Raw genomic sequence first — 27,036 nt, 5'->3', positions numbered from 1 at the left:
TACCATTTACCATTGGTACTGAATACCATCCACACACAAACACAATTGCCCTTGATACTGAATACCATCCACACATAAACTTACCTGTCCCTGGCGCTGAAAACGATCCACAAACATACATATTTGTCTCTGGTGCTAAACACACTCCACAGACGAACAACCCTGTCCTTAGTAACAGCATCAAGACATCAACACACCTGTTCCTGAATAACATTCACACACAAAATATCTTTCCTTGATGCTCAACACCATCCACACACAAACCAGTTGCTGAACACACATCTGTCAAAGGTGGTGAACACCGTCCACACACAAACACACCTGTCCCTGAACACCATCTACACACAAACATTCCTGTCCCTGGTACTGAACACAATCCAGACACGAACAAACCTGTCCTTGGTACTGTATACCATCCACACACAAACTTACCTGTCCTTAGTTCTGAACAGCATCAACGAACAAACACACCTGTCCCTGAACACCATCCACACACAAAAATACCTTTCCTTGTTACTCAACACCATCCACACACAAACCTGTTTCACACACAAACACATGTGTACTTGGTGCTGAATACTATCCATAAAACCACCTGGCCCTGAACACCATCCACAAACCCATCTGTTAAGGGTGTTGAACACCATCCACACACAAATACACCTGTCCCTGGTGCTGAACACCATCCACACACAAACATTTCTGTCCCTGGTGCTGAACACTATCCACACACAAACACACCTGCCATTGGTGCTGAACACCGCCCACATACATACCTGTCCCTGGTGCTGAACACCATCCACACACACAGACCTGTCCCTGGTGCTGAACACCATCCACACACAGACTTGTCCCTGGTGCTGAACACCATCCACACACAAACAGACCTGTCCTTAGTGCTGAACACCACCCATATACATACCTGCCCCTGAACACCATCCGCACACAAACGCACCTGTCCGTGAACTCCATCCACACGAACAACCATGTTCTTGGTTCCGAACACTATCCACATACATATCTGCTCCTAGTGCAGAACATCATCCACATACAAACACACCTGTCCCTGAACACCATCCACATAAAGGTTTGTCCCAGATGCAGAGCACCATCCACAGACAACCATGTTCCTGGTACTGAACACTATCCACATACATACCTTCCCCTGAACACCATCTAACACATCTGTCCCTGGTGAAGAACACCATCCACATACAAACACACCTGTCCCTGAACACCATCCACACAAAGATTTGTCTTTGATGCTGAACACCATCCACACACAAAAGTGCCTGTACCTGAACACAAACATAAAACACTTATCCTTCAATTTAAAAAAAAAAATTCCAAAGCATTCGCAATTTCAGGCGACAGCAATGTTTTTCAGTCACTGACGTGTGGCCCAGTGGGGTACTAGTACTTACTTTAAGCAGAAGGAAAAACACAAACACATCAAGAGAACACAATTAGAAAATCAACTAGTTTGATTCTTTGTACAACACATGTTAAAGGCTTTATTTAGCTGTTTTGATGGTAAAAATATATCAAATGTGTCCTGACAATGGTATAAAAGCATGGTAAGAACGTAGTCCAAAAATGTTCTTTGTAGAGTGAAGTGAAGAAAGTAATGTGGTGCCCTAACCATTACGCCAATATGATGCCAAAGGATGGTAAAGCTTTCTTAATGTTACACAGAGCTGGCAGATACAGTGGAAGCCGCTTAATTGCACACCCAATTTGCCAGCGAATCCCGTGCAATTATCCGGCGTGTGCGATAATGCGAAGTTACCCAGTTGGACCGCACCGCCAAAGGATTTTGGGATTCTGTGCAATTGACCGAAGTGTGCGTTTATCCGACGTGCAATTAACTGGCTTCCACTCACTAGACAGCAACTTCACATTAAAAAATGTCCTTTCTTTTTTCAAGATGCCCCCTCCAATTCTCAAAGGTTGTTGATAGAAAATAATGAACTTTTTTTATTAATATTTTGTATTCTAATATTCTGTATCTACTGCTATTGTCTAATTGTTCCCAATAAAACATTTCCGTGCAAATTCCTTCTTTGTTCTTCATTTTCATAATGTTTAGTTTCAAACTCCTTTCCACTAAATGGTGATTACTTCACGCAAAATGTTCAGTGACAAAAATTAAAGTTTTCTGATCCTTGATTTCATAACTGGAAAATAATGCACAATGTGAAAGTATGATTTCAAGAACAGCATAACATACCATATGTAAAAAAAAAAAATTCTATGAAATTCTTTAAGCGATAAGTGAAATATCTAGTCGCTCATTGGTCAAAAATTCTACAGGATAGGATGTGTGCGTATAAATTAAAAATGGTGTATATGGGTAATCTCCAAGCAGATCCTACAATGGCATAAGATAGTACCAAACTGGCCAAGGAGTGTAGTCAGCCAAGAGGTGTACATTTGACATGTAGAATCTGCCCCTGGTCGGCTAGAACAAAGGCTATTAACATCCAATTGTTTCCTAATCAAACTGTGCTTGCAGTGTAGGTGCTAATTGCCCTCCTTCCTGTTTGGTGCTTTCAACTGGGACATGTGCTGGTCACTGGTGTAAGTCGCTCGTAAAATCATTAGCACATGGCCACAAGGAGGGGCAGCAACACCATTGTTGAATAGAAACGCTCTTCCCTGTTTCAGTGGGGGCAGATCCGCAGTAGCGAAACACACTCCTAAGCCGGCTTCACTCCTCTGCCAGCTTTTGATGCAATCTTGTGCTACCATAGGATCTGCTTGGAGATTATATATGGGGGCTACATTATTAATATTAGAGCTGTGCACCTAAAAAATATGAGGTACAGGTACCGTAGTTCAGTTACAGGTCCTGACCTGTACCTTTACCTAAACAACAAACTATGGTCTATCATCCATAAGTTTTACATGTACTTGTTTTCTTTTTTGTTGTGTAAATTGCTATCTTTGCATTAGAATTTGTATATCTTAGTCTCCAAATTAGTCATTTGTAAGTTTTCTCAATCTTCAACTGGCAGGTTAGCAAAATTGGCATTTTGAAGATGGGATTTTATACATCTATTGATACTTCACTAGTAGGCACCCTGAAAGTGGTGTCTACTAGTGATTTATTTTGTTCAGGTACAGGTACAGGTATTGAGGTGTCCAGGTCCCGATCTGTACCTAAACCCAAACCTTAGGTACAGGGTTTAGGTACACAGCCCTGTAAGAACAATGAATGATCATCTTGCATATAGTGTCATTTTTTCTTCATGTCTCTTTCATGGTATATTGTTGGACATATAATCACAGATGTACAAAAATGCATCTTCTGACAATGCTTTACCATATTGCATGAATATAAAATTGTACAATTTGTTGGTTGAAAAAATTGTAGAGAATTCACGTGCTGTAGAAAAAAAGCAAAAAATTCTTACTACATTTTCTAGCCAACCCGAATGGTTGTTGGTCCCTACATGAATAAGGTCATGTTCATTTGATTATACGGAAGACATCCCTACGTGCATAAATTTTTGTCCATCTCCAGAAAAAAGTTTCCTACCAGACTGTAATTTTTACAATGCAGCCGCAAAATGACCAAATGTATGCCATAGTTTGTAAACAAAATAAAAACATCGGAAAAATGCATAGTACCGTTGTAAAAGTCAAAGATGTGAAAGAGGAAAAATGAAGGATCTATTCAGAAAATACTCTGTATGTTTCGTCACTTGTTCAACCTTCCTGACCACTTAAATTTCATAGTGATGGCAACTTTTTTTCATGACAAACATTTTTTGCATCAATTTTGGGGTTCAAAAAGGATGTCATCCATATAACTGAATCAATATGGCCTGTATATAAAATATATGAACTCACACACAAGTGTTACTATACGGTACTATCGTTTGAAGACTTGCCAAACTACAGGTATCGTCTAAAGTGAAAGTCTGATTTGGCCGATCCATTTCTCAAGTTTCAAGGAGATTGGTGTTCTTGAAAGATACAACAGCCCTTAAGTACAAAAAGTGTATCAAAACTTACTTTTCCTGATACAGTAACTTCCTAGCCCTCTGCTTTAACTTGATTCGAATCTGAAAGTCTTGTCCAACTTGGCGGCTCTGTATATTTACATATAACAAAACACTATTTATTACGGCAATTTTTACACTTGGAAAGACATCCTTTATCTTTCAAGGGAAGCAAACCCTTGAGCTTTTTTGTTACCGGATTAGAAATTTCAAGTCATGAGAAAAATATGCTTTCCTTTATAACGCAGTTGATCTTTTTATCATTAATTGCTGACTTTAAAACTTTGCCATCAGACATGTCAAAGTTTCTAACATCTTTCCAAGTTTAAAGTGGCCAATTATATACTGTAAATGCATTTAAGTTTGCGGTGTTTTATTTTGCAGTAAGGAGAATATATGGAGCGTTCACAGTGGTTTTCAGTTTGCACACACGCCATAGTTAGATGAGAGAATTATTAATATCTTTACGGAAACCGCCTACTAGCCACTGGGCAAGGGTACTACAGTTGCCTCCATCATATCATATTACTGTACAATGTATAATATGTACATGTAGCACTTAAGACAAAGGGTAGGCGTCCAGACGATAGAACAAAACTTTCTGTGGTGGTTTTGAGTTTGCGGTGAAGCTGCCAACAGGAAAATCCAGAAACATAAAACTGTCGCGAACTTAAATGCATTTACAGCAACATGTTTTTATAAATCTTTTTTTACAAACATTACACATGACTATAACACTACTCTGTTAGAAACATGCTACACTATGGACATTAGAAGAACTCTGCCTCTAGTGCAGCAGCCATTTCATCGGCCTCTGAGTCACTACTGCTACCAGAGGAGCCATTTTCTCCATCCTCCTCCTCCCTTTTTCTTTTCTTACTAACCACAGTGTCTGAAGACCCTCTACTGTCCTCTCCCCTATCCCCATCTCGCTCTCCCCTGCCCCCCTCCCCCTCTGATTCACTGTCGCTGTCTTCACTAAAGGCTTCCTCCACTTCCTTGTCCATGTTGGCAATGTCTTCTGAGGAGAAAGCCATGAGCGGATTTGTCTCCGCTATAGTGGAAAGCCGACGTTTCCGTGGCCCGCGCGATGAGGTCGGTTCTTCGCCGTCCGCAGAGCTCGCATCCTTGTGGGGTTTCTCGGGATAAGGGTGGGGGACGAACCTGTGGTCACCCCTTATCTCGGGATGGTTGAACTCCAGTTCTGTAGGGTACATGCCGTGGGTGGGAGGGTACATTACGTGCTGAGGGGGGTACGGGTATTGCTGGTACATGTAAGGATGCCTGCGGACTCTTTTCCCCGTGACGGGATCGTATGTTGCAACTTCCTCCACCGGATTCTGGTGAGCCACCGGTTGTGTTGGTACGGGAGGGGTGTCCACAGGTTGGTTTTGTGCTTGTACCATCTCCTGCCTATCAGAGTCTGTCTCTTGTTCCGCGTTCCCATCGTGCTGTAGAGAGCTGTCTGCTTCCTCTCTTACAGGAACATGTGGTAAAGACTGAACGTCTTCGTTGGTTGGCTGTGCGTCTGCAGGCCTGGCCTCCCCCGTCGGGAGCAGTGGTACGGTCCCGGCGATGAGGTTTTCCCGCTTGGCGGGGGAGCTGTCCACGACGGGGAATATCCGCTCGTCCACGTGCTCCCAGCGTTCCCAGCAGCACCAGAGCCACGCCCTGTCCACGATGCACACCTGGCTGCCCCGCCCCCGCGTCGAGTTCCACTCCTGTATAACCCTCGCCTTCTCCGTCCGCAGGTTCGCCGCGACGAGGTGAGTCGTACCGCCCTTATCCTGCTCGCTTCCACCATCCTTCCCGGGCGGGAAGAACTTCCGCACGACGCGAGCTCCCATGAGAGTTGCTGCTCGGAATTCGGGCGACTTCTCAGGGACTATGTTGGTAGGGATCACTCCACTAAACAGGAGCACGGCCCCCCGCAGGGTCTGTTTACGCAGGAATGGGACAATGAGTTTGACGTCAGGGGCGCTAGAGAGCGACCCCGCCTTGTACTTGTCGTACGCCTCGTAAAACGTGTGATGGATACGAACGAGAATGTCCTGCAGATGAAGAAGATAATCGTCCTCATCTATGTGTCCAACCTCTTCAGGCTCGAGCTCAGCGTCCGTCTGTTGGTTCGCTTCTGCTGTCTCTGTAGCTGTTTCCGTCGCGTCTTTGTCTTCCACTTTTTCTGGATTCGAAGACGACGACGACGTTTCACCCTCTCTTTTGGAACCTGTCTCGGGGTTTTCTTCTTCTCTTTCCTTGGAGGAAACATCCACAACAGCAGCCTTTGTGGTATCATTAACATTTAGTTCCTGATCTTTTCCGTCGACAGTTGCGTTTGTTTTCTCCTCACTTGTAATCACCTCCATGCTTTCCTGAGCCGCAGAATCTGCAATATCTTTCATATCTTCATCACCACCCTTCTCGTCAGACGTTTTGTCCTTCGTATCAGAAAGGTCTTCATTGTTCCCTCCTGGTTTGTCTTCTCCTTTATCGTTTTCCTCAACAGAAGCAGCTTTGTTACCTGACTCTTCTTTCGAGTTCGTGGATTGTTCAGATTTTTCTTGTTTTTCGTCTGCTGTGTCATCCGGTTTCCCCGCGTCTCCTTTCGAGCTAGCAGGTTGTTTAGCCTTGGCTTGGCCTGGTCCTGTAAAACTTTGGAAATATTCATCGTGTGGAATTGGATACTTCTAATGGTTTCTAAATAATGATAACAGCATTCTACCATTATTTACCATTTTTTGTAAATGGTTCAGTGGGCTGGGAAGATAGCAATTCACACATCCTTGCAAAGTATGGTTGGGTGCCATGCAACAATGGTCCACCACAAAGGATCCACCAGTGCCCAGCAGTGAAATCTAAAAATATACAGATAAAACAATGGGGCTTACTTTTATGGGGGCAATAAACTAATTTAACCATTTGGCGAGGTTTACCATTTTTTGTAAATATTTGTAAACATCAAATAATCACACAGAGGTTTCACAATTATTCTAAATAAAGATATTTTTGTACAGTTACTTTCAAAATGTTTTTTAAATATTCAAAGGAATTCAAATATGTTAGTACTTTCTCAGTCAATTTTTTAAAAATAATTTGATTATTGTGGCTCAGATATTCTTTTATTCAAAATAATTCAGACTAATTATAAATATCGCCTAAAAACCCTCATGGTGTCTTGGAATGGACTCTAGTCTCAAAATTAGTCATTTGTAAGTTTTCTCAATCTTCAACTGGCAGGTTATCAAAATTGGCATTTTGAAGATGGGATTTTATACATCTTTATATACTTCACTAGTAGACACCCTGAAAGTGGTCTACTAGTGGTCTACTAGTGATTTATTTTGTTCAGGTACAGGTACAGGTATTGAGGTGTCCAGGTCCCGATCTGTACCTAAACAATTTCATAGGTACAGGGTTTAGGTACACAGCCCTGTAAGAACAATGAATGATCATCTTGCATATAGAATTATTTTTTCTTCATATGTCTCTTTCATGGTATATCGTTGGACATATAATCACAGATGTACAAAAATGCATCTTCTGACAACGCTTTACCATATTGCATGAATATAAAATTGTACAATTTGGCGGTTGAAAAAATTGTAGAGAATTCACGTGCCGTAGAAAAAAAGCAAAAACTACATTTTCTAGCCAACCCAAATGGTTGTTGGTCCCTACATGAATAAGGTCATGTTCATTCGATTATACGGAAGACATACCCACGTGCATCAATTTTTGTTCATCTCCAGAAAAAAGTTTCCTACCACACTGTAATTTTTACAATGCAGCTGCAAAATGACCAAATGTATGCCATAATTGGTACACAAAATAAAAACATTGGAAAAATGGATACTAACATCGTAAAATGCCAAGAAGATGTGAAAGAACAAAAATGAAGGATCTATTCAGAACATACTCGGTTTGTTTCGTCATTTGTTCAACCTTCCTGACCACTTAGATTTCATAGTGATGGCAACTTTTTTTCATGACAAACATTTTTTGCATCAATTTTGGGGCTCAAAAAGGATGTCATCCATATAACTGAATCAATATGGCCTGTATATAAAATATATGAACTCACACACAAGTGCTACTATACGGTACTATCGTTCAAAGACTTCATGAGACGCCAAACTACATGTATCGTCTAAAGTGAAAGTCTGATTTGGCAAATCCATTTCTTAAGTTCCAAGGAGAATGGTGTTCTTGAAAGATAGAACAGCCCTTAAGTACAAAAAGTGTATCAAAACTTACTTTTCCTGATACAGTAACTTCCTAGCCCTCTGCTTTAACTTGATTCAAACCTGCAAATCATGTCCGACTTTCAGCTCAGTATATTTACATATAACAAAACATTATTTATTACGGCCATTTTTACACTTGGAAAGACATCTTTTATCTTTCAAGGGAAGCAAATCTTAGAACATTTTTGTTACTGGATTTGATATTTCAAGTCATAGGAAAAAGATGTTATTCTCTATTTTCATCATTAACCGCTGACTAAAACATGGCCATCAAACATTTGAAGTTTCTAACATCTTTCCAAGTTTAAAGTGGCCAATTATAAACTGTACATGCATTTAAGTTTGCGGTGTTTTTGTTTGCGCTAAGGAGAAAATATCGTAAATATTCAGTTTGCATACATGCTATAGTTAGTTGAAAGAATTATCAATATCTACATGTATACGGATACCGCCTACTAGCCACTGGGCAAGGGTGCTACAGTTGCCTCCAATACATCATAATACTGTACAATACAAGACAAAGGGTAGGCATCCAGACGATAGAACAAAACTTTCTGTTGTGGTTTTGAGTTTGCGGTGAAGCGGTCAACAGGAAAACAGCCAACATAAAACCACCGCGAACTTAAATGCATTTACAGCAACATGTTTTTATAAATCTTTTTTTATAAACATTACACATGACTATAGCACTACTCTGTTAGAAACATGCTACACCTATTGACATTAGAAGAACTCTGCCTCTAGTGCAGCAGCCATTTCATCGGCCTCTGAGTCGCTACTGCTACCAGAGGAGCCATTTTCTCCATCCTCCTCCTCCCTTTTTCTTTTCTTACTCACCACAGTGTCTGAAGACCCTCTACTGTCCTCTCCCCTATCCCCCTCTCGCTCTCCCCTGCCCCCCTCCCCCTCTGATTCACTGTCGCTGTCTTCACTAAAGGCTTCCTCTACTTCCTTGTCCATGTTGGCAATGTCTTCTGAGGAGAAAGCCATGAGCGGATTTGTCTCTGCTATCGTGGAAAGCCGACGTTTCCGTGTGCCGCGCGATGAGGTCGGTTCTTCGCCGTCTGCCGAACTCGCATCTTTGTGGGGTTTCTCGGGGTAGGGGTGGGGGACGAACCTGTGGTCACCCCTAATCTCGGGATGGTTGAACTCCAGTTCTGTAGGATACATGCCGTGGGTGGGAGGGTACATTACGTGCTGAGGGGGATACGGGTAGTGCTGGTACATGTAAGGATGCCTGCGAACTCTTTTCCCCGTGACGGGATCGTATGTTGCAACTTCTTCCACTAGATTCTGGTGAGCCACTGGTTGTGTTGGTATGGGTGGGGTGTCCACAGGTTGGTTTTGTGCTTGAACCTGTCTATCAGAGTCTGTCTCTTGTTCCGCGTTCCCATCGTGCTGTAGAGAGCTGTCTGCTTCCTCCCTTACAGGAACATGTGGGGAAGACTGGTCGTCTTGGCTTGTTGGCTGTGCGTCTGCAGTGGTTGCAGGCCTGGCCTCCCCCGTCGGGAGCAGTGGTACGGTCCCGGCGATGAGGTTTTCCCGCTTGGCGGGGGAGCTGTCCACGACGGGGAATATCCGCTCGTCCACATGCTCCCAGCGCTCCCAGCAACACCAGAGCCACGCCCTGTCCACGATGCACACCTGGCTGCCTCGCCCCCGCGTCGAGTTCCACTCCTGTATAACCCTCGCCTTCTCCGTTCGCAGGTTCGCCGCCACAAGGTGAGTCGTACCGCCCTTATCCTGCTCGCTTCCGCCATCCTTCCCGGGCGGGAAGAACTTCCGCACGACGCGAGCTCCCATGAGAGTTGCTGCTCGGAATTCGGGCGACTTCTCCGGAACTATGTTGGTTGGGATCACCCCACTGAACAGGAGCACAGCCCCCCGCAGGGTCTGTTTACGCAGAAATGGGACAATGAGTTTGACGTCGGGGGCGCTAGAGAGCGACCCCGCCTTGTACTTGTCGTACGCCTCGTAAAACGTGTGATGGATCCGTACGAGAATGTCCTGCAGATGAAGAAGATAGTCGTCCTCATCTATGTGTCCAACCTCTTCAGGCTCGAGCTCGGCGTCTGTCTGTTGGTTAGCTTCTGCTGTCTCTGTCGTTGTTTCCGTCGCGTCTTTGTCTTCCACTTTTTCTGGATTCAAAGACGACGACGACGTTTCACCCTCTCTTTTGGAACCTGCCTCAGGATTTTCTTCTTCTCCTTCCTTGGAGGAAACATCCACAACGTCAGCCTTTGTGGTATCATTAACATTTTGTTCCTGATCTTTTCCTTCGACAGTTGCGTTTGTTTTCTCCTCGCATGAAGTCACCTCCATGCTTTCCTGAGCCGCAGAATCTGCATTATCTTTCATATCTTCATCAACACCCTTCTCGTCAGACATTTTGTCCTTCGTATCAGAAAGGTCTTCATTGTTCCCTCCTGGTTTGTCTTCTACTTTATCGTTTTCCTCAACAGAGGCATCTGCAGGTTTGTTACCTGACTCTTCTTTCGAGTTCGTGGATTGTTCAGATTTTTCTTGTTTTTCGTCAGCTGTATCGTTTGGCTTCCCTGCGTCTCCTCTCGAGCTAGCAGGTTGTTTAGCCTTGGTCTGTCGGAGAGGGGAGGCGTTGGGGTCGTTGACATCCCCGACCCCCATGAAGTACTCGTACTTCTTCACGCGGACCAGGTTCGGGGCGTCGTCCCAGACATCCGCGCGGTCGTCGATGATGGCCACCATGGAGTCACCACATGGAAACAGGGACCTGGAAGGACACAAGTCAGATATCATCTCATGCTACTAAAATAATACTAAATGACATGACAATAAAAATAGCAACTACACACTAGAAGTTATTCTTTACATCATTAAAGACTGTAGGTACCAAAAGATTTCCACAAGATAGGTGACTTAGTTATCCTTTGCAAGAACTGTTATATACATGTAGTGCCCTTGAATATGGGAAAATGATAGTCCCCATCTTTTAAGATGTTTTAAAATCTTTCGGATCTTTCATCACATACTAAGTTAGGTCCAGGTTCAGGTCCTGACCTGCACCTGATCCTCTGGACCTGAATTTTCTGTACCTCAGGGTTGGACAAGTCCACTAGCCCGATTGTCCTGGGCAAGTGAAAGTGTCTATCGGGCAAGTGAATGTCCTTCCCCACTTGTCCGATCAGGCAAGTAAGATTTTTCCATGAGATTTTGATATACATGTTGCTTATCGCAGTTACCGCATCAAGCATTGGTCAACACCGAAAAATAGAGCCAATAATAAAAGAATTCCATTGCTGCACGTGAAAATACATAGTGAAAAATGTTAGTTAGATTTTGGGCAAGCAGAAAGCTGGTTCGGGCAAGTAATGTTGCATGTACTTGCCCGATAGGACAATTGAGTTTTAGAAAACTTGTTAAACACTGTACCTATCCCTACAGTCTATAAGGTTTTTTCTACACTTGTCCCAAATACCTTTATCATCACTGCACTTCCTGCCACTCACCTGAGGTTGGCGTTCTTACGGTTCAGGTCCTCACTCTCGTCCCGCGACAGGATGCGCTGGTAGAACAGCTTGCCCTTGGGGTCCAGGAAGGTCGCGACCTTGTGGGCATACTCACGGTTCCCGAAGGAGAAGACGTGGAGCTCGTAGAACTGCGAGACGTACTGCAGGAAGTCGCTGGTGTGGGGGCGCAGCCGCGTGAACATCTCTGGTCGGCTGCCGTGTGTGTAGATGTCCTGGGGTAGAGGGGGGGGGCATAAAAGTTCAAGTCAGAAGATATTGTGTGCATTTACTAGTACATGCAGTATTACAAGTCCTGGCAGGGCTCGAAATACTGGGTGCATGTGCTTGAAATACTGGGTGCATGTGCACCCAGGTGCACCCAAAATTGGAGCTGTGCGCACAATTATTTTCTGTGGGTGCACAAGGTCTTACCCTGACTCCATTGACTAGCCTGGGATCCACAGGCTCCTGAGCAGAGTGGATAAGAGTCTGGTCCAGGTCTACCATCAGTACCAGCTTACGGTTGTCCAAAAGTTGTTTCTCCTCCCTCTGTGCCAGGAGTCGGGCTTCCTACAGACAGACAACAATAAATGGGTCAAATCACACATAGTATACATCATGTACTCTATAAGGTCTCATTGAGGTATTACTCCGCGAGTGGGTACCCTAATAGAGATCCGAGCCAGAAATGAACGCCTGCACGGATGCATGTTTTTAGCGGTGAGAATTCCCTTTTAGCCAGCGGAACTGATCTCAAAAGTTAGATTGGTGAAAGCTTGTTTGTAACTGAAGATATTAGCACTGCAGGTAAAGTTTTGCAGCCGCGCGCTAGGTCGGAGGCACACAGCCCTGGGTTCTGAGTGGTGCGGTTGTACACTCAAAGCGAAAAAAGTGCCTTTTTTGGGGATTGACTAATCGTAGTTTGTAATTGCTATGAAAAAAGAACCAGTGTCTATTTGACGTTGGCAATTTTTTCCCACGATATTGGGTAAATGTGCTCAACATAGAATGAAAAATCTGCTAAAATTTTACGTAGCGTCATTATGAACGCGCCCATGAAAAACACGAATTATAACATATAAGTCTATGGAAAGAAGAAACTCATCAATGAGACCATAATATACAGCACAGAAAATTTGCCAAAAGTGTTGAGTGTGCTGTACACTCTAACTAAGTTACTCATTTGGTAAGTATTGAAAATTTGATTTTCAAATCAGTTAAACTTCTGAATTTCAGAATCACAATAGATGAAACATAGACGTCCAAAAAAAAATTAGTCTAAGACGACATACAAAGGTTACTTAATTGTAGTGCCATCTAATTCTCAAAATGCAATGTTTGCTGTGGTTTTAAGTTCGCGGTAACACCATAGACTGCAGTCTAATAACATAATAGAAAAATGTTCGCGGTGGTTTTAGGTTCGCGGTGATGCGGCCACCGCGAAAACCGTGAACATTAATCCACCGCGAACATTTCTGCATTAACAGTAACACAATTAGAAGAGAGAGACTGGCAATTAGTGGGCTGCTGAAAGTTGAATCTATTGTTACGAAATAAAAGACTAAGCTCACCTCCTGCGTGACCCTGAGGCCAGGAACAGTGTGCACCATGCTGACTGATGCTGCTGTGGTGTCCGCAGGTTTGGGGGAGCCCTGTTTGGGGGAGCGGGCTGACGGACCACTGAGAGGAGACAGGGAAGGTAGAAGTGATGTTAGATCAGGCTTTAGATTGGATTTTATTATATTATATTATATAGGGGGTCAAAATTTCTTAGTGACTGAGATTCATGACATGGCAAATGCTACAGACATGAGTATTGTAGGGGGTCAGGAGACATTGACCTTCCATGGTTCTAAGAGATCTTAAGTAATAATGGTGCATTCTGAGATATCCTAAGGGGCAAATTACTGTCAGAGTCTTCAACTGTGACCTAGGGTATCTGGGACAGAAGGGCATTTGGGATACAACACAGGCCTGGTGCAATGGCGTGGGTAGAGTGTTCGCCTTGCATTTGGTAGGTCGTGAGTTTGATCCCCGGCCGAGTCATTCCAAAGACTTTAAAAATGGTACATGCTGCTTTCTGTGTTTAGCACTCAGCACTAATGAGAAAGAGTATGGAAGTTAAACACACATCATTACCAGAGGACCAGCTCCCTGCTGTAGTGGCTTGAACATGTGTGGCCCAAGGGCTACTCTAAATCGAGATGGGCGCCACCCCTAAGCATCTGCACAGATGTACGGGCAACTTTAACTTAACTGTAACAGGCCAAACCCAATGCATGTGAAGATTCTGTAAATAAATCCAAGTCAGTGTTTGGTACTGTACTTACTCCTCCTTCCTGAGGTCCTCCCCACACTCAGCACACATGTCCCAGATCACAGTACGGTGCAGACATTTGGCCTCGATGTCCAGCAGGGCCGTCCTGGGGAGAGGTCAACAAATACATGGTCATTGTACTTTTGCTACACATTCTGCAATTAGTAGTACTAAAACATGGTTGTCACCTCCTGGCATAACACATAAGGTTTGTACTTAGTACAATCTGCATATCTAGACAGATTTATTTGATCCACTCAACCCGTGAAGAACCCCTACTATTTTCGATAAGTATTTATGTGCTGGAGGTGAGACTCTCCTCAAACACAGGTCTTGAACATTAGATGTACTAGTAGGTCCTCAGGACCTACTAGTACATCTAATGTTCAATCTGAGGGATGTCCTTTATAGAAGAAGTTTGTTCTCATTTCCATGTGTATTCGTGTAAAAGATTTTTGTATTTTGTTTGTTTGTTAGTTAGTTTATTGAGATCTCCATTGGACTTTGAAGTTCTGCAAAAATTAGTGGACAGATCAGTCGACTTCTGGTAATTGCAGCTATTTTGTGGTTACTTAGCTTCATCATGAAGGTAATTACCGCTGTCCAGGACAATAACGTACGTTGTTTACAACGTCTTTCGAATTCTGCTCGTACTCAAATGTGTATGTATACTTTATATTTAGCAGGACATAGAACGATAAATACATCCTTCAAGTCTACGACATCAGACCAAAAACGGTACCGTGGCAGACATTAGACTCACCCGGGCGAGACGACGTCCCCCACCGCCCGTCTCAGCTGCAGCACCACCCCCACCCTGTCCGCTCGGATCTTCACCTCTCTCCCCTGCCCGCCAGTCGCCCCCCTCCCACCCTGCGACTCCGACGACTCCTCCGCATTGTCAGCGCGGTCCCCCTCGTCTGTGGCCCCGCAGACGGCGAGGACAGTGCCCTGGTACACGCTGTCGCCCGGCTGGACCTTCCACTTGACCAGCCGGGCTGTCGACGAGCCCGGGAAAGTCACAGTCTCCTTCATTTTCGCGCGGGAGATCGTAGCATCACCTCCATGTTGATGATGACGACACAATGCCTCCTTTTACCGAGGAACTGCAGTTTTGGGATGAACTGCTAGGTGGCGCTACTGAGCAGTCCAAAACATTTCATCCAAAATATTTCTGCGACACGTTTGTGCTCGCATGTTCCGGCCGAGTAACCATGCAGAATTCACACTGGGAAAGAGTTCCTTCTGTACAACATACAGGTATACGATTAGCTACTTTCTTAGCCATGTTCTGTACAGTATGTTATGGTATTAGAAGTAGAAAATGTCGCCAGTAGAGGTTTAGGCACAACGTATGTTTTCCACCGGCCAAACCCGGAAGTAAAGTAATAATCATCTGGTGTAATGACGCAACAAAGTACACGTACCCTCGCCTTTTTGTCACCGATACAGTGTACTTGTTAAGTTATGCCCATCTAGCTATATGAGACAATAATTGGTTCTTTCCGGCATAACCTTGATAAACGTACTTTGATATTTGCTGTACCAATCGTCAAGACATCACCTGTTTGTGTTGTATAGCGAGTTGACAGGGTCGCCATTATAATCTATATTTTCTCAGAGCCTCTTGCCACCTGTATTTTCTATATTCTGGACATGGATCAATGCAGTGTTTTCTGTGCCCTTTCCTTGACAATTTTCACACCCCCTTCTATCCCCCTACTTAACAGTAAGCCAGGAAACCCAAACATTTTTACTAAATTTCCGAATCACCCCTCCCTACTCAGGTGACGCCCAGTCAGGCAGCCATGACAGTTACGCTCTCCAGGGTGTCGAGATGAAACTGTCTCCAACAATTGCGCCGACCAACAAGGTACCAAAATATATCTTAACATTGTTCTCAAATAGCGTACTCTTAGAAAAGACGATGTGCTTTCTTCAGAAGCAAGTTTCTTTATTCATTGTTTCGAACATTAGACGTCTTTCAGTGAATCACGTCTTTCAGGGAAGACCGAGGGGTACCCTCCCGTACATCCGACAGTCCATCGGGACAAATTTGTGGCTTCGTAGCCCGGCCGCCAGGCTACATTCCTGACGGGAATAGGTGCCATTGGCATGGGACCTAAGCCTAATCATGCAGCATTGAGCTGACGAATATTCTTTTCCGTCTTTCCACAGGTGTGCCTTCCCGTACAGTACAGCCAAAACAGCCATTCCAAAGCGTCTGCCGTACTGGCAGAGGCTAACTATGATTTCTCCGTTGAGAGGCGTGTCTTGGGTATGGACGTGGAGGGAAGCAACGAGAGGAGTTAGCGCCTATGTAACTTCGGTCTAATGTAGAGGTCATTTTGTGCAAAGAGACATTACGTATATGGTGTGCAAATAAGATGTATTTTTGTGTATGTATATATACATCAACATGTACATGTATATGGATATGGATACAGCAATACGCTCATGAAAACACAGCAATTCAGATACAAACATGTTATCTTATTTTTGTAGCGTATTTATTACGTATGCAAACAAGATATCAGCAAATCCAGTAGTCATTTGTCTTTTGCAAACTTTTAAGCTTTTTTACTTAAAAGTAGCATGGACAGCAACCGTACAATTGTAAAATCTTTACGTACATATACCTGTACCAGGTTGTGAGGATGTATATTTCAGACTATCACAAATATTCAAAAGAATATCCAGAGACATAATATTGGTCCATGTAGAAGACATAGTGATATAGAAAGACTTTCTGAGCTGCATATACCTGTTTAGATGATGTGTCTATTGTAGAAAGTTTCACAGTTATACAGAGTACAAGCAACTACGGATCTATGGCGTTCAAACGCATGCAACACTATATTATAATACACAGCCATTCAGGCATATCATGCAATAAACTACCTTATTTTTTGCGAGGACTTCACATGTTTTCATAGCTTCTTCAGGCAGGGTTAGATCAGCCTACCCTCGTCACTATTGACATTAACTTACCCTATGTAATAAATATATCAACCAAAAGGCCGAACATGAAGTTTCTGGTACAATCGTTGAAGTACCTAAATGACGTTGTTGTCTACTGACGCCCTTATGTTTGTCCACAAACCTACCTCAATGTTCCACGAATCCAGACAATGTGTATTAAGTAGATTTGTCGTTGGTATTGATGCACTGTATATTTCTTAATGAATGAAGTTCTTAGGGATGAGCTGAACTGAATAGATCTATTTCTTTGAAAATGAGAATTGATCCAAAAATCGACGAAAACCATACTGAAGAAGAAGTCATTAAAAACTTTCAATTAACTCAGGACGTAGTCTGGAATATATCATTATCTTGTACGTGGTACAACAGTAATTCGGAACGTTTTTCAGATGGATTCTTGTGGATAGCTCTACTGTCGAGTTTTCAACTCCGTATCCACAGGCTTTGATTGTATTATAAAGATGAGACAATGTCTTCAAACGCGGCATTGCTCTGTCCTTCAACTTGTCTGTCTTCTCTGTTGCGTTGCACGCACGAAACGTCAGCTTCATCTGCTGACAGAACGTTACAAGTATCTCTTCCCGTTGCCGATAACCTTATGAACGATGGTGACTGGATTTCACCAGTATGCCCAGGCCTCGCAGAGTCTTGTTGCGCGCTCCTTGAGTCAGATGTCTCAACAACTTTCTGCCTTCTTGTCGGAGAACTTCTGACGTTAGCCAGCTTACCACAGCACACTTTTTTCACGGCTGTTTGTAGTTCCTTACTACTGAGTCCATAGATGACAGGGTTGCTGAAGCAAGGCACGGTCAGATACAGGAACTGCACTGTACGTTTGACGATGTGTACCGACAATCTTTTGTTCGACGGCGTAGCGATGAGAGAGATGCCGATTTGGATGTATCGTAGGATCAGAAAGACCAAAAGGACGGCGATTTGAGCTGAAATTGTTCGTTCTGTTCGCTTGTTTCTCAGGCTGCTATCGGACCGCCTGTGTGGTAAGAACTGCCGTTGCCGCTTCTGATACTCTTTTGTTTCTAAGTACACTTTGCCGTAGGAGAGGAAGATGACTGCGATGCAGATCAACTCACAGACGACCCAGATGATGTAAAAACGTTTCTCGGCGTGTCCCCGTGAGCCCAACTCCGCTAACATACAAAACGGCGCGCCGATGTTGCAATTGTCTGTGTGCCAGTAGATGCCAATGATGTAGAGCGGACTCTGCGCGATGGAAACTGTCCAGGCGGCGGCAATCTTTACCAGAAGACGCGGTAAGTCTAACTTTTCCTGATAGTGAAGTGCGTTGCAGACAGCTTGGTAGCGGTCCCAGGCCATCAGCGTTAGGGTAGAGAAGGTGCAGCAAGAGGCCACATAGAAGTAGCTCGCCTGAGTCCAACAGAACCAAGCCGGGTTGTTGTTCCCTCCCATAACGATGTTCACCACCGAGCTGGGGATGAAGAGGCTGCCTTGGGCGATGTCCAGGACGCAGAGACTAGCGGGAAGGACGAATCGCGGCCGCCATAGCTTTTTGGTCCGCAGGATGGCGACGAGGAAGAGACAGTTCAGGCTGAAAATCAGCACCAAGGACGGCACCAGCCAGAACAGCTGCAGGAGTTTGCCCAGGAGAGTTGTCTGGAGAGGGTCTACATCGTACTGTGCTGTGGCGTTTCTTGTGTCGTTTTGCATGTCAGACGCATTGGTCGTATCTTGAAGCTCGGTACACATGGTTGGATTCAGAGCAATTCGTGTTCGTTCTTCGCACATATTTCAAACACATCTATCAAACGATGTTTTGACAAGAGCAAACGAGATTCACTAGCCAAATATGCTCTTTTCGAAGACCATACCCCTTTCCATCGTCAACGAAAAGTCACATCTGCATTAGCGCTCTCTTCCATATGGAACGACCTTTACTTATATAATCGTGTTAGACTTGGTTTCCACGCGATTTTTGACATGACAAACACTAATGTACCTTTGACAGTTCAAGAATCATTTGATGACTTATTGAGTACTAAACACTCTGAGTACTCATACAATATATTGCGTGCAAACACAAAAGCCCTTGTCACCGCACGACATGCATGCCAATCAGACATATCATACAATAAACAATAAATTCAGACTTCGCATGTTTTAATAGCTTCTTCAGGTAGGATTTGGTCTTCCTACCGTCGTCACTAACTTAAATTACGTATTACGTTTTACTGTATCAAAATTTGGGGCGAACATGACATTTCTGCCTCATAGATACAATCGTTGAAGAATATAACTGATGTCGGTATCTACGGACTCACATGTGTCTGTCCCTAAGTCTACTTCATTGAACCATGAATCCAGACAATGTTTATTGAGTACGCCCATATTTGCTATCGATACATTGTGCATCCATTCATGTGAACGTGGGGAAGTCGTTGAAATAAGTGGTCAATAATATACATTTAGCTACAGTCACGTTTGGAGACTTTTGGTGGAATGGTCTTGGTGATAGCCCCTCGGTCGTGTTTTCAACTCTGCACCCACAATCCTGCCCTTGGAAAAATTTTATTATAAAGACGAAGTAGTTTCTCCAAACCCTGCGTTGTCTTCTCCCTGAAACGGCCTTCTTTCTCTGTTGCACGAAACATTTCCATCCTGTGTCAGACTGTCACAAGTTTCTCTACTAAATGTCGATGATCGTATGAACGATGGTGATCGGATGTCACGAGTATGAACGGGCCTCTCAGAGTCTTGTTGCACGCTCCTTGAGCGAGACATTTTAACAACGTTTCGTCTCCTTGTCAAAGGACTTCCGTCGTTCGCCGGCTTACCACAGCACACGTTTCTCACGGCTGTTTGTAATTCCTTACTACTGAGTCCATAGATGACAGGGTTGCTGAAGCAAGGCACGGTCAGATACAGGAACTGTACTGTGCGTTTGACGATAAGTACCGAAATTCTTTTGTCCTCTGATGTAACCAAGAGTGAAATGCCGATCTGGATGTATCTAATAATCAGGAACACGAAGAGGATTGTAACTTGCGCCGAAATTGTTCGTTCTGTTCGCTTGTTTCTCTGACTGCTATCGGACCGCCTGTGTGATACGAACTGCCGTTGCCGCCTCTGATACCCTTTCGTCTCTAGATACACTTTGCCGTACGAAAGGCATATCACTGCGATGCAGATCAACTCGCACACGACCCAGATGACGAAGAAACGTTTTTCGGAGTGCCCATGGTTGCTTAACTCCGGCAACGTACAAAACGGGGCATCAATTTTACAATCGTCTGTCTTTCGGTACATGCTGATGATGTAGGCTAAACTCAGTGCAAGGGAACATGTCCAGGCAGCGGCAATCTTTGTCAAAAGACGTGGCAGATCTAACTTCTCCTGATAGTGAAGTGCGTTGCAGACAGCTTGATAGCGGTCCCACGCCATCAGTGTTAGAGTAGACAAAGTGCAGCAAGCGCCCACGTAGAAGTAGCTGGCCTGAGTCCAACAGAACCAAGCCGGGTTGTTGTTCCCTCCCATAACGATGTTCACCACCGAGCTGGGGATGAAGAGGCTGCCTTGGACGATGTCCAGGACGCAGAGACTGGCGGGAAGGACGAATCGCGGCCGCCACAGCTTCTTGGTCCGCAGGATGGCGACGAGGAAGAGACAGTTCAGGCTGAGAATCTGCACCAAGGACGGCACCAGCCAGAACAGCTGCAGGAGTTTGCCCAGGAGAGTTGTCTGAAGAGGGTCTACATCGTGGCTGACTGTGGCGTTCCTTGTGTCGTTCTGCATGCCAGACGCATTGGTCGTATCCTGAAGCTCGGTACACATGGTTGGATACAGAGAAATTCGTGTTCGTTCTTCGCACATATTTCAATCACATCTATCAAACGATGTTTTGACAAGAGCAAACGAGATTCACTAGCCAAATATGCTCTTTTCGAAGACCATACCCGTTTCCATCGTCAGCGAAAAGTGACTTATGTATTAGCGCTATATTCCATAAGGAACGACATTTACTTATATAATCGCATTAGTCTTGGATTCCACGCGATTCTTGACATGACAAACACTAATGTACTTTTGACAGTTTAAGAATTCTTTGACAACTTACTGAGTACGAAACACTCCGAGTACTCGTACAATATATTGCGTGCAAACACAAAAGCCCTTGTCACCGCACGGCATACACGACTGTATGTGTGAGTGTGTGTGTGTGTGTGTTTTCTGATATATTTGTGGTCAGCAGAACCTTAAGTAGATGGATTGTAATGAAATATGATATGTAACTAGGGATTGGAAAGACGGTAAAAATCGATTTTGGCCCCCCTGGTGTGTGTTCTTTATACTGCAACAGAAATTACGATTTTGTATCTATTTTCTGGACATGCTATGGTCTTGACATTTTGATAGCTTTTAATGTAAGAATGAAGTTGTGTATGGTTTGGCGTTAGAAGGAAACGACACTATATTGTGGGATATACATATAGACAATCAGGCATATCATGCAATAAAGAATAAATTCAGACTTCGCATGTTTTAATAGCTTCTTCAGGTAGGATTGGGTCAGCCTACCGTCGTCACTAACTTAAATTACGTTTTACTGTATCAAAATTTGGGGCGAACATGACATTTCTGCCTCATAGATACAATCGTTGAAGAATATAACTGATGTCGGTATCTACGGACTCACATGTGTCTGTCCCTAAGTCTACTTCATTGAACCATGAATCCAGACAATGTTTATTGAGTAGGCCCATATTTGCTATCGATACATTATACATCCATTCATGTCTTTATAGATAGGATCGAGAGGTAAAACACGTGAACGTGGGGAAGTCGTTGAAATAAGTGGTCAATAATATACATTTAGCTACAGTCACGTTCGGAGACTTTTGGTGGGATGGCCTTGGTGATAGCCCCTCGGCCATGTTTTCAACTCTGCGCCTACAATCCTACCCTTGGAAAAAATTGCATTAAAAAGACGAAGTAGTTTCTCCAAACCCTGCGTTGTCTTCTCCCTGAAACGGCCTTCCTTCTCTGTTGCACGAAACGTCTTCATCCTGTGTCAGACTGTCACAAGTTTCTCTACTAAATGTCGATGATCGTATGAACGATGGTGATCGGATGTCACGAGTATGAACGGGCCTCTCAGAGTCTTGTTGCACGCTCCTTGAGCGAGACATTTTAACAACGTTTCGTCTCCTTGTCAAAGGACTTCCGTCGTTCGCCGGCTTCCCACAGCACACGTTTCTCACGGCTGTTTGTAGTTCCTTACTACTGAGTCCATAGATGACAGGGTTGCTGAAGCAAGGCACGGTCAGATACAGGAACTGTACTGTGCGTTTGACGATAAGTACCGAAATTCTTTTGTCCTCTGATGTAACCAAGAGAGAGATGCCGATCTGGATGTATCTAATAATCAGGAACACGAAGAGGATTGTAACTTGCGCCGAAATTGTTCGTTCTGTTCGCTTGTTTCTCTGACTGCTATCGGACCGCCTGTGTGATACGAACTGCCGTTGCCGCCTCTGATACCCTTTCGTCTCTAGATACACTTTGCCGTACGAAAGGCATATCACTGCGATGCAGATCAACTCGCACACGACCCAGATGATGAAGAAACGTTTTTCGGAGTGCCCATGGTTGCTTAACTCCGGCAACGTACAAAACGGGGCATCAATTTTACAATCGTCTGTCTTACGGTACATGCTGATGATGTAGCCTAAACTCAGTGCAAGGGAACATGTCCAGGCAGCGGCGATCTTTGTCAAAAGACGTGGCAGATCTAACTTCTCCTGATAGTGAAGTGCGTTGCAGACAGCTTGATAGCGGTCCCACGCCATCAGTGTTAGAGTAGACAAAGTGCAGCAAGCGCCCACGTAGAAGTAGCCAGCCTGGGTCCAGCAGAACCAAGCCGTGTTGTTGTTCCCTCCTATAACGATGTTCACCACCGAGCTGGGGATGAAGAGGCTGCCTTGGACGATGTCCAGGACGCAGAGACTGGCGGGAAGGACGAATCGCGGCCGCCACAGCTTCTTGGTCCGCAGGATGGCGACGAGGAAGAGACAGTTCAGGCTGAGAATCAGCACCAAGGACGGCACCAGCCAGAACAGCTGCAGGAGTTTGCCCAGGAGAGTTGTGTGGAGAGGGTCTACATCGTGCCGGACTGTGGCGTTTCTTGTATCGTTCTGCATGTCGTTAGTGGGGCCCTGCAGCTTGGTACAGTTGGTTGGAAACAGCTCGATCTTCGCACATATTTCAAACACATCTATCAAACGATGTTTTGACAATAGGAAACGACGTTCACTAGCCAAATATGCTCTTTTCGAGGGCAATAGCCGTTTCCATCGTCAACGAAAAGTCACTTATGCATTAGCTCTCTCTTCCTCATGGAACGACCTTTACTTATATAATCGTATTAGACTTGGTTTCCACGCGATTCTTGACATGACAAACACTAATGCACCTTTGACAGTTCAAGAATTCTTTGACGACTTATCGAGTACTGAGTACACTCTGAGTACTCGTACAATATATTGCATGCAAACACAAAAGCCCTTGTCACCACACGAAATACATTTGGTGTTTTTATTGGGTCATAGAAAGCAAACACTGTTGGTACCTGAAAACGCACGCAATGCCATAGTGTATAACTACCTCGTATTGGTCTTGTTTCCATGGGCTAAGGAGGCAGATTCAACATCTTTGGTAGCAAGTTTAGAATTGATTTCGTAAAATGATATAGTATGTGTATACGTACATAACGTTCCACTCCGAGAGTTGGTAATACTTGCTGTTTACTTTGTCGGAGACGAGTGGTGAATTTTCGCATTTTGTTTGCATTCCAACCATATTTGTCATACCAAGGAGAGTGCGTCACTGTTTCTTTGTAACAGTAAGTTTGTTCTTCTGCAAATGATGAATAGTATATATGGTTTCTTTCTCTCTCGCTCGCTGTGCATCTGTGGTCAACATAACCTTAGAACCTATAGATGAACTGCTATCAATAATGATAATTGGTATGTAGATAGGGGTTGGTTAGACGAAGGTCAATGTCGATGTTTTAACCCCCTGGTATGTGAAATTGGTACTGCACTAGAACATCTGTTTTTTTATATATTGTTATGTTTAATCCATGTGTATGTCACTAGTCCGTAACTTCAGAAGACTTATATGATTGATACGTTTTGCCGAAGCGGAAGGCTTATCTGTCATTAGCGTGAAGTATGATTAATATGCTTATGATAAGAAGTACGGCTCCGTGCTGTGTCCATTTTGATTCGAATGCCCATAAATAAAGAGGGCATATGAGATTCAAGAAAAGGAAGCAACGAAATCATGCACGCAACATTCCGAATATCTGGGACCATCCTTAGTTGGTTTGACGCTTTTCGGAGTCAGTGCAAAACCCGACGCAGATACACAAGTAGACACGCAGGCACACACACACACACACACACACACACACATACACTCACACATACGTACACACACACAATCAAACAAGTACACAAACGCACACGAGCGCGCTCTCACCAAAGAATGGCGCATCAGACAAAAGCAGTTTACCCTTTTCATATTTATTGCTATAACATAATACGAAACTATCATAACAGTTCTAAGAAGGAAGAAACCTAGAGTCAGTACAATGAAAAATGTTGTGATCATTTTACATACACAAATCTGTTAGTTCATTTCTGTCAGTCTGGTTAGTGATAAGGTTGTTATTTGCTTATGACGGAATTGTTCCATCCTAACATGATGCCAGACAGCGTTCTCGTCTTCAGACGATGCTCTTGGTCGTGACACTTCGTAAATGTTTCTTTTCCTTCTCCCCCAACGTTTTGTGTTTAGTCCATATGTCCTCGCCACTGCGTTTTGCACGTCCTTACTGTTTAAACCGTAGATGATTGGATTACTGAAGCAAGGCACGGTCATGTACAGCAACAGGTATATCCGTTTGGTGATCAACATTTGCAATTTTTTCCCTTCAGAAGGCGGTGAAAGATACAGAAATAAAACGACGTAGCGGGGCACTAAGAAAGTAAAGAGAACGATTATTTGGGCTAATATTGTCCTTTCAGTTCGCAGATTTCCTGTGTACCTTTGTGTGTTACCCGTTTGTCTATTTGGCAATCTATGCCGCATGTGCCTCCGCTGATGCCCTTTTGTTTCAAGATACACTTTGCCGTACGAAAAGCAGATCATTACAATACAAGCTGTTTCGTAAGTTAAAGAGATCGCAGTCATACTTTTGTCAATTGTTACATCTGGTAGCAAAGTCAATTCAAGTAAAGTGCAGAAGGGGTACCTTATCGAAACGTCGTTGGGTGCCTCCATCGATCGGTAGACCATGAAAACGTAAAACGAACCTAACAGGGTAGAAAATGTCCATACAGACGCAACCTTTAAACAAAGGCATTGAAGAGAACCCTTCATTTGGTAGTGAAGTGCGTTGCAGATAGCTTGGTAGCGGTCCCACGCCATCAGCGTTAGCGTAGATAGAGTACACACGGCGCCAACGTAGAGGTAGCTAGCCTGGATCCAACAGAACCAAGCCGGGTTGTTGTTCCCTCCCATAACGATGTTCACCACCGAGCTGGGGATGAAGAGGCTACCTTGGACGATGTCCAGGACGCAGAGACTGGCGGGAAGGACGAATCGCGGCCGCCATAGCTTCTTGGTCCGCAGGATGGCGACGAGGAAGAGACAGTTCAGGCTGAGAATCAGCACCAAGGACGGCACCAGCCAGAACAGCTGCAGGAGTTTGCCCAGGAGAGTTGTCTGGAGAGGGTCTACATCGTGCCGGGCTGTGGCGTTTCTTGTGTCGTTCTGCGTATCAGACACAATGTTGGTACACTGCAGCCCGGTACACATGGTTGGATACAGAGCAATTCGTGTTTGTTCTTCGCTCATATTCTCAACGATATTCAGAACGGCTGCAGGAGTTTGCCTAACAGAGTTGTCTGAAGAAGGTCCGAACCGTACTGGGCTGTGGCGTTCCTTGTGTCCTTCTGATTGTCAGAAACATTGGCGGTACCCTGCAGTTTGGCCGGTAACAGAGTACTTCGTGACCGCTCTTCGCATGTATGTCAGTCTCTTCTCTCAACGGAATTCAGCAACAATTGCAAACGACGGGCAAAGGAAGTTGACTAGCCAAGTAATTGATAAGCCCCTTTCGTGAGCACTGCCTGTTGTCATCAGCTCAAGTCATACATTATTATTAGCACTCTCTTGCATATGGGACGACATTTACTTTCATAATCCTAGTAGACTTGGTTTCCACGCGATTCATGACACGTCAAACACTAATGCAACTTTGGCGGGTCAAGAATTCCTTTGACGACTTATTGAGTACAAAACCACTCACGTACCACAGGTACAATATATTGCGTGTATTTGTGTGTAAACACAAGCTCCTTGTCGCCGCACGACATGCAGTGTTGTTTTTATTAGGTCATACAATGGTCATATCGGTAAGCGTACCCATACATAATTGTGATGCTTCGGGTCCAGCGCCCATCTCCGTTTCGTAATCCTGGGGCCACACACATAGATCACTACAGCAGGGGGCTAGTCCACTGGTAGTATAGTGTGTTTAGCTTCCATACTCTTCCTCTTAGCAGAAAATTATGTGCCATTTTTGAGTCTTTGGTATTACCCGACTACAGCATCCAGTCTTCCTTAGTGGTCTCCTATCCAAATACTGTCTGGACTTCACGTTGCGTAACTTCCAAGATCGAGGGGATCTGGTGTATCAACTCGCCACCACCGTAGCGTTAAAGCACTGTTGAAACCACGAATCCAACGCCATGATGTCTAACCATATTCTATCGGGATTTATTCGATCATGAAATGAATATAATCGCATAAACAGGTTTGGTTTGGTTTGATTATAAAGATCTCCAAGTTTAGTTTCAACACATTCAAAGGATACTGAACTTCAAACAAACGTCATTTAATTCTTATCGTCTTATGTCTATCATGAATATATACACTTTGTTCCGGAAGCAAGTAGGTGG

At 44.2% G+C, this 27,036-nt stretch overlaps 5 protein-coding genes across 5 annotated transcripts; 1 reads left to right on the top strand and 4 right to left on the bottom strand.

Annotated features, from left to right (window-relative positions):
- Positions 1 to 3,270: 3,270 nt before the first annotated feature.
- On the bottom strand, positions 3,271 to 15,125 carry LOC118431902 (RNA polymerase II subunit A C-terminal domain phosphatase-like). Its single transcript, XM_035843337.1, has 7 exons — positions 14,817 to 15,125; positions 14,067 to 14,159; positions 13,308 to 13,416; positions 12,169 to 12,306; positions 11,737 to 11,969; positions 8,976 to 11,000; positions 3,271 to 6,659 (listed from the first exon to the last, which is right to left on the bottom strand). Exons 1-7 carry the CDS (start codon positions 15,086 to 15,088, stop codon positions 4,778 to 4,780), a joined length of 4,752 nt encoding a protein of 1,583 aa, XP_035699230.1. The 5' UTR covers positions 15,089 to 15,125; the 3' UTR covers positions 3,271 to 4,777.
- On the top strand, positions 15,109 to 16,544 carry LOC118410219. The gene is made up of 3 exons (XM_035811781.1): positions 15,109 to 15,313; positions 15,841 to 15,926; positions 16,232 to 16,544. Exons 1-3 carry the CDS (start codon positions 15,139 to 15,141, stop codon positions 16,364 to 16,366), a joined length of 396 nt encoding a protein of 131 aa, XP_035667674.1. The 5' UTR covers positions 15,109 to 15,138; the 3' UTR covers positions 16,367 to 16,544.
- Positions 16,545 to 17,488: 944 nt separating this feature from the next.
- LOC118431895 (olfactory receptor 2D2-like) lies at positions 17,489 to 18,760 on the bottom strand. The gene has a single exon (XM_035843323.1). It carries the CDS (start codon positions 18,758 to 18,760, stop codon positions 17,489 to 17,491), a length of 1,272 nt encoding a protein of 423 aa, XP_035699216.1.
- Positions 18,761 to 19,582: 822 nt separating this feature from the next.
- LOC118431888 (olfactory receptor 1509-like) lies at positions 19,583 to 20,842 on the bottom strand. The gene has a single exon (XM_035843311.1). The coding sequence runs from the start codon at positions 20,840 to 20,842 to the stop codon at positions 19,583 to 19,585; it is 1,260 nt and encodes a 419-aa protein (XP_035699204.1).
- Positions 20,843 to 21,897: 1,055 nt separating this feature from the next.
- On the bottom strand, positions 21,898 to 25,891 carry LOC118431880 (olfactory receptor 8-like). The gene is made up of 2 exons (XM_035843298.1): positions 25,529 to 25,891; positions 21,898 to 23,259 (listed from the first exon to the last, which is right to left on the bottom strand). The coding sequence occupies exons 1-2, from the start codon at positions 25,889 to 25,891 to the stop codon at positions 21,988 to 21,990; spliced, it is 1,635 nt and encodes a 544-aa protein (XP_035699191.1). The 3' UTR covers positions 21,898 to 21,987.
- Positions 25,892 to 27,036: the final 1,145 nt, after the last annotated feature.

Source organism: Branchiostoma floridae, chromosome 2 (genome assembly GCF_000003815.2).
Source record: "Branchiostoma floridae strain S238N-H82 chromosome 2, Bfl_VNyyK, whole genome shotgun sequence".
In the NCBI taxonomy this organism is placed as follows: domain Eukaryota; kingdom Metazoa; phylum Chordata; class Leptocardii; order Amphioxiformes; family Branchiostomatidae; genus Branchiostoma; species Branchiostoma floridae.
This window is presented reverse-complemented; position numbering and strand designations above follow the sequence as displayed.